A 10,939-nucleotide genomic window follows, 5' to 3' on the forward strand; every position below is an offset into this window, starting at 1 on the left:
CAGAGGCCATATATAATCCCCCAAACCTGAAATAGACACCCAGTCCTGTGTTACAGCAACATATTTTAATTTTCAACATAGTATTATTGCTACCACTAGCTGATACTTTTCGTGTTAATTTATTTGTTCATTGTCTCTTCCCTCTAGAACAGTGGTTCTCAATCTTCCTAATATCACTATGTATTTTCATTGTTACAAAGGGGTCGTGACCCACAGGTTGAGAACCGCTGCTCTAGAATGTAAACTCAGTAAGGGCAGGGACCTTGTCTGTCTTATCACTGTGTATGCCTAGAGCCTAAAACAGTGCACAGAACAGATGGTTGGTAAAATATTTATTGATTTAGCAGATGGCAACAGCAGCTCCAGACAGCGGGCTGCAGTGTCTCTCAAGGTAGTTGACAGGAATAGAGAGAAAACTCCAGGAGGGCCTCATAGGCTTCTGCCTGTACCAGGAGCACAGCTCTGGTGTGTCGGCCTGCTTCATAGCGACCAGGTTTATGCAGCCTCCTTCAAACCCCTGGAGTATTTCCATCCCTAGCCTTCTTATGAAATCAGCAAGACAGAATTGCACAGTCATGAGCACAAAGTTACTAACATGCTTGGACAGAATGGTGCAGCTCAGCTTACCTCACCTCCATAGCAGTCAGGTCACTAACTCGGGTTATGTTACATTTGAAGTTTTTTCTTATGGTTAGTCTTAGAAATACAGGTCACCTTCCAGTGAAATGAATTCCAAGTGCTTGTTTTAATAAAGTTTTAAAAAATGAAGGTGTTCAAACTTTTGAAGAGAAATCTAAAAATGGGTATTAAGACCCATCCAAATAAAGAAGACATTTTTGGTTAGAGCTTTAAAAATATCTATGTTATTAATAGGTTAAAAAAGAAACAAACAATAACACTGAGGTGAAAATCCAGCTCGACAGTAATGAAATAGGTTTGTGGTATTTTTTTTTTATACTTGTTAAACATTTTTAGGACTTTGGTATAAAGACTTGTTATTGGAATAATCAAACATGATGGTTGTATATTCATTCATTAGGGAAGTGGCAGCTTGTTTGATAGAATTCTTTTTTATTCATGTCATGAGATTTTGCTTGGAGATTTAAATGTTTAAAAGTTCAATAATATTGAAAGTCAAACTTCAAGAAAATGATCATGAGGCCCTGCCGAGCTGACCCAAAGTGAGAGGATTGTGTGCACTCAGAGGCTGGGGTTTGTGCAGCTGCTTCTGAGAGCGGTGTCACCATTAGAACAACACCCGTAGGCGTGCTAATCACGTCCTTGGAGCAGAGTGGGAAAGGAAGGAAAACATGGCAAACTGGGGCTCACAGAGCCCACCTGGCCCTCAGCCCCTTTGCAGTGGGAAGCCCACGGGTGGAAGCAGAACCCTTGGTGGTGCTGACTCAGTGGTGAAAGCTCCTTTCATGACAATAGATGATTCTCATCCACCCAGGAAATCAGTTTGCCTGGAATCCTCGAAGGCCTAAGGCAGTGTCCAGCAGAGTGTCCAAGAGCACCGTTGAAGGTGCTGAAAAGGCACTGTGCATTTGCTGCAGGGTAGAAGCTGGCAATAAATGTACATGATTATGTCTCCAGAAGTGCTTAGTTTTTATCTTTTTATTTCTAATTCTTTATGCTTTAAGTATTTTTAAATGATCACTGCTTAGAACTCAAGCCCCTAAGATCACACTTACATCACACGGGCTGGCAAAGTCTGTGGAGAAAAAGAGTCCTCCCAGGTCTTGGGTGAGTGGAGGCACCTGCAGGGCTCTCCCTTCCCCTCCTCCCTTGCCTGTTCCACCTGGTCAGAGCCTGCACATGGGTGCAGAGGGCTCCTTTAGGGAGGGCCAGAATGGAGGAAGATGAAGTTTCAGACTAAGCAGCCCCTTCTGGGCCTCCTTTCCACCACAGACTCCTCGAGGAGACACCAGAAGGTCAGATGAGTCTCACCGAGGCTGACTAAAGTCCAGCTCAGCCAGCCTTTGCTAGATCCAAGACATCTACCACAGCCATGAGAAGCGGTGCCACTCAAAGCCATTCTCAGTTCGCATCCACAATGCTGGGAAAGAAAGAACAAGTTCAATTTACCAAAATATCTGTATTATCCATAAAAACTGAACTCTAGTGAGTCACTGATACTGGAGGCAGCAACATCCGACCGTGTGCTGACATGCAGGAGGAGGATAGCTCCGCCCCACGGGGCCCACAGCAGAGCATTTGTACTGAGTGGCATGTGAGCAGAGTCATTTGTAAGGCCTCAAAAACCTGGACACTTTGGAACGTAGCAATCGGATGAAAGATCTTGGAAACATCTCTCGGGACTCCTGGGCTGTGTACTTGAAATAGTTCTGGGGGTGGGCCAGGACATCAAACAGGGCCTTGATCAGTTTCTTATCCTAAAGAGAACAGAATTTTTGTTACTGGGCCAAAATATTTAAATATTCTGACGTTTTGCCCATGGAACTATAATGACCCAGTATTAGGCAGTAGGTTGATTAGCTGAAAAACACTTTGTGAAGATTGTTTCCTGTGATTTTTATCTTCTTTCCCATTTTCATTTTTCCTAATTATCTACAGTAAGTATGTATTACTTTCTAAATAAAAAGTTAATATGTTAAAAAAACATTTTCTTTTTCACAACCAGAGGAAGGCAACACTGGGATTGGGGGTATTTATAGTTAGTGATATGGCAAGTGTTTATTGGTAATTACTTGTAAGTATCTAAACTTCAGTTACCTCTAGGCTTGAAGTATGATACGTAAGGAGCCATGGAGCCTCAACTATTTGGAATCAATATGAAATCATTATTTGCTGGCTTGGATTTATAACCAAATTTCCCTTATCGCTCCACAAATTTCCAAATTAAAAAAAATCCACCTTCATTTGATACATTAAAGATAGCAATCTGATTTTTTAAAATTAAGTCTGATAAAGGTATAAAATTGAGTTTGGCCCCAGGCAGTCTTGGTGTCTGAAAGGCAGCAGGACAGAGCAGGAGAAGCTTCTCCAATAGTGCTGGGGAGCTCTGTGGATAACAGCCATGTCCACCTGAGCACCCACTCACCTTAAGTATTTCCTGATGGTTCTCAGATGCATAGAGCCTGCCATCTCGAACTATGTCTTCAATGAGTTCCTGGTAGTCCTCTGTTGAAATAAAGGACACATTCTGTGTTATGATTTCGTTATTTCCAAACTCACTCTTTGTCTTTTTGATAAGTGCCGGAGACATGCCCTTCTGTAGCTGCTACTGAACACTTACCATTGTGATTCTGAGAAGGCAATCGAGAGAATGTCCTCAGACTCCTCTGACCACCTCTACTCACCTACCAGCATCTACACCTGTCTTCCCTGTTCCCACTTCCCTCAGATGAGCCCTTTGTGCATCCAGTCAAGGTCCATCCATCCACTTGGCACAGCAGATACACCTTCCCTCACCAAATCAAGGGCGTTGGTCCAGTAACTCTGCTCTTTCTTTCCTACATGATAAAACATTCTCTCTCTACTGGTCTTTCCTACCAGCATGCAAATAGGCTAGTGTCTCTGATCTTTAAAAAAATCCCTTTCTTAACCTCATTTTTTCCCTCACCTTCCATCCCACTTCTCTGATCCTCTTTGCAGCAGAAATCCTTGAATTGTTAACACTGACTGTCTCTGATTCTGTTTCCTTCTCTCCTAAGGCCCCCACCACTCCTCTACAACTGCTAGTTTTGTTTTTGTTTTAAGAGACGGTGTCTCACTCAGTTGCCTGGGCTGGAGTACAGTGGTGTGATAATAGCTGACTTTAGTCTACAACTCCTAGGTTCAAAAATCTCCTGTCTCAGCCTCCTGAGTATCTGGTATTACAGCCACCACTTCTGGCTCCCCAAACTGCTTGTTAAGATCAGCGAGGACTTTCATATGGCTAAATACCAATGGTCAACTTTTGGTCTTCATTCTTCTTGATGCATCAGTAGCATTTGACCTGGCTGAGCACCCCTCAGCCTTGAGACAGTTTTTTGCTTTCAGGAAACCATACTCTCTGGTCTCCGTCCTACTTTTTACCCTCTGAGGCTTCTTTGCTTTTCCTTCTCTTTCTGAGCTTTTACTGTAGGAGCGTCCCAGTGCTCAGTCCTTGGTCCTCTTTTCTTTGAGAGCTCATCCAGGCCTTCTTTTCCCTCTCCATTCCTTCTACCCTTTGCTCTCTATCTTTATATGATGTAAAACAATCAAGCTTCTTACCCACCAAGCAAGACTCTTCTCTTCTTTAGTTGAATGGAACTGTGGGGTGGAGAATGTGGCTGGTTGAGGAGTTAGAAAGCTAAGTTTGCTTTCTCATTAACATTTTTTTTTTTTTTGCCATGACATCCATATTAAATGCAGCACACACTATAATCCTTATTGAGCATAAATCCTCCCCTTTAAAATCTAGTTCATGTCCTACAGTCATAATACAAATTAAGCATATGCAAAATGCAAGGTTACCTCAGCCTCCAGAGTAGCTGGGACTACAGGAGCCTGCCATCACACTTAGCTAGTTTTTTTTTTTTTTTTCTGGTTTTGGTAGAGACAGGGTCTTGCTCTTCCTCAGGCTGGTCTTGAACTCCTAAGCTCAAGCAATCTATCTGCCTTGGCCTCCCAGAATGCTAGAATTTCAGGTGTGAGCCACTGAAACTGGCCTGCAAAGCACAATCTTTTCCAAATTCCAGACACAGAAAAAATGCCTCTTTGTATGCATATCATGTGCAACAAGCCAAACAGATTATAAGAACAGTGTTGAAACTGTATACCAGGATGTCTTAAAAACTTTCAGTTAAGAGATAGTAAATGGAAACGAATAGTGTTATATTCACAATAACTATGCTGATACATTTACTGTATCATTGGCATCTTTCTTTAGTGTGGTATATTTCTTCATATTCTTTTATTTTAGTGGGTATAAAATATAAGAAAGAGTACAATTATTTTGTCTTGAATCCCTCTGCAGCAGCAGCATGTATATCTCAGAGCATTGGCTCCTCTTGATAATGGGGGTTTACCATTAAGATGTCAGTTGCTGTGCTGCATTCTGGTCTAGTAGAAAATTGGACAGCTGTCTGCCACTATACCAAATACTTCTAGACTGTTGTCATTTATTTATTTATTTTTTTGAGACACATTTTCACTCAGTTGCCCTGGGTAGAGTGCCACGGCATCATAGCTCAGAGCAACCTCCAACTCTTGGGCTTCAGCAATCCTCTTGCTTCAGCCTCTGGAGTAGCTGGGACTACAGGTGCCGGCCATGAAGCCCAACTAGTTTTGCTATTTTTAATAGAGATGGGGGTCTCGCTCTTGCTAGGCTGGTCTCAAACTCCTGAGCTCAAGCAAACCACCTGCCTTGGCCTCCCAGAGTGCTGCTAGGATTACAGGCATGAGCCACCATGTCCAGCCAGTCATTGTCTTTTAAAAAATATTTCCTCTCCTTTTAAGAACTGTGTCTCCTCATTTGCTCCAACTCATTAGAAATGAAGTTAAATATTTCAGGTAAGAATCCAGGCTCTTGAGTCACAAAGACCTGGGTCAGTCCCAGCTTTGCAACTTTGTCACACTGTGACCTTAGGCTGGACACTTAAACCTCTAAGCCTGAGTGGCCTCATCAGTAAAATCGGGAAATAACCGTGTCTATTTCATGGGGTGGCTCTGAGGAATGCACCACATAAAAGGCGCTGCACATGCCTGGCAGTCAGCAATGCTTGGTGCACATCAGTCACAGCTGCAATTCTTCCCATTCTCCAGCAGTCAGGGGGCTTGTCTGTAGCAGCCTGCTATGTACCTTCTAAATGTGATTTCTATTCTTCTGAATATGGAAAGCAAAAGTCCAACTTATTTAAAATACATGTTTTTAAAAAATGACTAAGTGAAGACCTAAGGACCTTCTGTATGGCCAAAGTAGCAGTTTTCAATTTTTTTTGCTATGACACATGCAAGACGCACTTTCGAACAGTGTTATGTGTAGTTTCCTGAAGTTTTAATTTAAAAAAATTAAGACATTTTCATGTGTCACAGAGGCAGAATTGAAAATAGCCATACTTAAAGAGTGGAGCTGTGGTGACATGTATTCTGGAGTCTCAGTCTTTTTTTGCTTCCTTCCTGATTCCAAGTAGAAGAGGTTGCCAGTTGGTTTCTTTCAGGTAAGTGAAGTTCCCTATCCTTCTGGGCAGAGCCACGTGGGAGGCACTGTGTACACCCCAGGAGTCAGAGACTAAAACCCCTTGTTTTGGGAGTCTGACATTATTTCAGGCAACTGTACTACAGGGATGACGATCTTAGTTTTTCTCACACATTTGAAATAAACTATATGAAGTGTTTTTAGGAAAGCCACAGGATATTATCTTTCCAAACATCTAACTTTGGCACTTGTCTGCCTAAAAACCTTCAATGGCTCCCTAAAGGTTAGGTTTACCCTCTTGACCTTGGCCCTCAAGGCTCTTCCCAGACTAACTCCACCCCTTATAGTCTCCTCTCTCCCTGCCAAACTGCCTGCACCCTACCCCCTGGCCAAATCAGACTGCTCATCAGTCTCCACACAGGCCAGGTCCTCCATTCTTTGGCTTAAGTCATTTCCTCTTTCTGAATGTTTTTCTTCCTCCAAAACTTACATGTTTTTTTCAAGACCCAAATCTCTTGAGACTTTGCTCTATTCCAGCGGTTCTCAACCTGTGGGTTGTGACCAATGAAAATACATCCTACATATCAGATATTTACATTACAATTCATAACAGTAGCAAAATTACAGTTATGAAGTAGCAACAAAAATAATTTTATGGTTGGGGGTCACCACAACACGAGGCACTGTAATAAGGGTTGTGGCATTAGGAAGGTTGAGAACCACTGCTCTATTCCATCTAAAAGCCCAGGAAAAATTATCTATGCTCACACAGTGCTTTGTACATGCCCTGTTACAGCACCTGTGACAATGTACACATTTTTGTGTTTCTGTCACTAACCAGGTTGTCTCTAGCACCAGTGCCGGCATAGTAGATGCTCATTAAATGTGCTGGATGAATGAATGGTAACATCATACATGAATGGATGACTCTTCCCCCACAAGACTGTAAGGATCTCCAGTTCATGTTATGCTCCTAGTAGCCAAGTCCCAGGGCTGAGTAGGACCCCCGGGCTCAGGTGGGCCACCCCTTCATTTATCATGAAGATATGAAACCAGAAGTCATCTTATTTTCCCAAGATCACATAGTAAGTCAGTGGCAAAGTCAGAACCATAACTTACATCATTTTTCAACCCTCAGAATTCTATTTAATAAAAGCCATGATCATAAGAAGTTGGTATTTATTGAGCAATTACTATATGCTGGGCTCTTCAGGAACTCTGACTGAACTCACAGGTGATGTCTAATGATTACCTCTGTTTACATGTTAAGAACACTAGGCTTAGAGATGGTAAATAACATACACCGAGTCAAAGAGGAGATTACAGATAGGCTGTCTGACTCCAATGCCCATGTTCTTATCCACCAAGCTATGCTAGCTTTCAGTATTCAGAGAGTCTCCCCAAAATGTATACACATTTTAAGAAAGAAGAAACACTGTCTTAAATTTGTAATACTCAAGCCATGTTTGACTTCTGCAATTATAAGAGGTGCTCAACATGACCTGTATCCATCCTTTGTCAATGGTATATATTGAGTCCTAGCATTTTAATGCATCTTTTTCTGTTTTTAAAATATGTATACATTTCTTGGCACCACCTGTGTTTTCTAAACCATCTTTTCATCTTAGTCAATGTCCCCAAATGCCTGTTTAGAATTTGGCACTTGTGAGTCAGCAATGTCCTTTCCCCTCATCCTGCCTGCCTTTCTGAGCATGTGTGCTTGTCAGCAATCTGCCAGCTGGCTCAGGAGTTGGTTCTGTTCAAAGCAGAGACGTTCCTTCCATTTGCTGCAGGCTAAGCTTCGCAGCACTTACCATCGTAGGTCACATATGGGACCTGGAACCCTCTGGCACTATTCCCTTCATTGGATTTAAACTGAATCCACAGCTTCTTTGACCTGGAGGTGAAGGCGATGGGGCGTTCATAGGTCTGGCAGGTCTCATACGTTGTCACAGAATTGGACGAAGCTGCCAAGGGAAGTTAGGAGGGGGTGGGGTTCAAGACTCATCACTGATCAGCCAGACAATGAACGTCCATCTTTCCAAACACTCAAGCCATAAACAAGCTAGTCTCAAGAGCTCCTCAGGCCCAGCTGAGCCATCATAACAGTCAAAGTCCTGGAACTAGAGTAGATTCAGCTGGGGATTGTGGGCCCCCAGAGAAGGCTCAGCTGGGAAGGCCCATGGTAGGCAAATGGCAGCAACCCAGGCTATAGTATTTACTTAAGAACTGAAGAGGGCTTCAAATTCCAGAGCTGACCTGTTATTACCTAATAACATTAGAAAAGCCATTTACTACATGCATCCTCAGACCAGGCAATGTGCTAAGCATTTTTATGGGCTTTATCTCATTTAATTCTCTGAAAGACATAGAGAGTTAGTGCAATTGTTACCTCCTTTATAGAGAGATGTTGCCCAGGATCAGGCAGCCAGGATGTGGTAAAGCAAGGATTTAAACCTACACCTGACTTGTGACATTTTAACTATTAATAAGAATAGCAAACATTTGTATAATGGCTCCATGTGTCATTATTATTCTAAATGTTTTATAAATATGAACTCCTTTAGCCCTCACAACAACCCTATGAGGTAGCAACTTTTATTATCCCCATACTAACAGATGAGGAGACTTAAATGCAGAAATATTCAGAACCAAAATCATAGAACTAACAAGAGGTAGAGTTGGGGTTGAGATCCAGGCAGTCTGGCTGCAGAATCCACTTGTTACACTGCCCCTAGGTTGTGTTAACAGCAGCATCCTTTTGTGGACACTGGGCCGTGAGTCAGGATAGGAGGACAGGTCCCCTCCCGGCTGGGCCAGGCCAGTCCTCAAGTGAGGCACACTGTCTGTGGCCAGAACTACATTATCCTCATTGGCTTTCTGTCCTTATAGAAGGGGGTCTAACACATCCAGAGAGCGCAGAGGGGAAGACTGACTTGCAGGGTCATTACCTCTGGGGTTCAACAAGAGGCCTCAGTGTATAGTTTTAGTCTAAATTTTGTTTCTTGGCAAACTATAAACTCACATCCCATCTCCGTTCTAATATGGAAGTGATATTCTAGGCCTGCTCCTCACATGTAAAGCCTGGGAGCAGGTCATCAGTCTTCCCAGCTGGCCTTAGCAGGGGAGGGGAGCACAGAGGGAGACGCACAGGTTTTCCGCATCACCAGGTAGTCTCCACAGTCGTCCTCTATGGGGAGGAAGATCTCAGGGACCACAATCAAGATGCGGCGCTTAGGGGGTGGGTTGATGGTCCATGTACACTCGGTGTTGGCTGGGTAATTGCCTGGGTAGTTTGGGGATTCGATGTATCCAGTGAAATCTCCCAGCTCCCCTCCACATCTTCTGTCTGGAAAAGGAAATGCCCTGAGTTATGAAGGCCCCACACTGTTGTCTCTCTGTCATGGCCACCACTAGCTTGGCTCAACACCATGGCATCCCTGTCGTCATCCCGGAGTGGAGCATAGAAATGACACCATCTGGGAGTGAATCTGGCCTGTAATGCTCAGAGCCCCCTTTAGGAGCCAAACCATTAACTCCCCGAAACTCCTTTGAGTTCCTGAGGCACTGTTTTCTCATTAGCCTGAAGGTGCTCAAGGTCAGGGGCAGGTGTTTGGGAACCAAAGGATAAATTTAGCTTTCAAATATTTTGTTTACAAAGTCCAAGTGCCAGGTGAACCCAGGGCAGAGAACTTCTAGGTCCATTAAAATAGGGAGAACAGAGCTCATTTCTCAGTAGAGAATATTGGACTTTTCTTAGAGAATTTTGAAGATGACACAGACATATTTTCCACTTTTCTGTCTAGTTAAGACCCTATTTTAATTTTAGGGGGCCAAAAAAATTCCAATTAGCTCTCAGTGGCATGCTGGATACTCACCTCTGGCGCCAAAGCCTAAGAATGCACAGACTTGCACACACATACCTCCCAACCCCCACACCACCTCAGCTGTATCTCCGTATTCATCAAATCCCCACTCATCCCAGAAATGTTATCCACAGCTCTGCAAGCTCAAAAATGAGAGAGGCACAATCTTGGCTCTCAAGGAGCTTATGTAATACTGTCATGTAAACCTGTGTAAGAGAAGGTGTTGAAAGGATTGCTTTTTTCCTCTTTAATAATAACTGGGATTTATTACTACTAGTAGAAAAAAATACCCAGGCTTTTCTTTTTGGAAGAAAGGGTGAGGAAGGGAGAGCTGTGGAGTGAAGAACTGCCTTCAAGCCTGAAGGGCTGCCCTAGGAACTGTGCTGTGTGATTCTTAAGGGCCAGGTGGTGGGAATACAAGGGAATAGATTCATCTTGATATGAGGAAGGATTTTCTACCACTGTGAACTTCCTCAAAGTCTCATTTACCAGTAGACTAGGGTAAGAGAGGGAGTAAGCTTCCTGTCATAGCAGGTATTCAAGAAAAGACTAGAAAGGCTTGGCGCCCATAGCTCAAAGGTTAGGGTGCCGGCCAGATACACTGGGGCTGACAGGTTCAAACCCAGCCCAGGACTGCTAAACAACAATGACAACTACAACAAAAAAATAGCTGGGCTGGCTTGGCACCTGTGGCTCAAGTGGCTAAGGCACCAGCCACAGACCTGAGCTGGTGGGTTTGAATCCAGCCTGGGTCCGCCAAACAACAATGATGGCTGCAACCAAAAAACAGTGGACACTGTGGTAGGTGCCTGTAGTCCCAGATATTTGGGAGGCGGAGGTAAGAGAATCACTTAAGCCCAGGAGAAGGAGGTCACTGTGAGCTGTGATGCCACAGCACTCTACCCAGGGCAACAGCTTGAGGCTCTGTCTCATAAAAAAAAAAAAAAAA

General features: G+C 43.5%; 1 protein-coding gene across 3 annotated transcripts in view; it reads right to left on the reverse strand.

Annotated features, from left to right (window-relative positions):
• Positions 1-740: 740 nt before the first annotated feature.
• The window catches only part of SCUBE2 (signal peptide, CUB domain and EGF like domain containing 2), a 66,987-nt gene continuing 56,788 nt past the window's right edge, over positions 741-10,939 (reverse strand). For 2 of the 3 annotated variants that reach the window (XM_023510244.1, XM_003781512.2), the window contains exons 18-21: positions 9,276-9,473; positions 7,939-8,091; positions 3,065-3,144; positions 741-2,396 (exon numbers count right to left, since the gene is read on the reverse strand). In XM_023510244.1, coding sequence (XP_023366012.1) covers positions 2,244-2,396; positions 3,065-3,144; positions 7,939-8,091; positions 9,276-9,473 — 584 coding nt within the window. In that variant the 3' untranslated portion in view covers positions 741-2,243. The remainder of the gene's footprint in view (positions 2,397-3,064; positions 3,145-7,938; positions 8,092-9,275; positions 9,474-10,939) is intronic. The other variant, XM_012801217.1, reaches the window with a different exon arrangement.

This window comes from Otolemur garnettii, unplaced genomic scaffold (assembly GCF_000181295.1).
Source record: "Otolemur garnettii isolate 467f Iridium unplaced genomic scaffold, OtoGar3 scaffold00001, whole genome shotgun sequence".
Classification (NCBI taxonomy): Eukaryota; Metazoa; Chordata; class Mammalia; order Primates; family Galagidae; genus Otolemur; species Otolemur garnettii.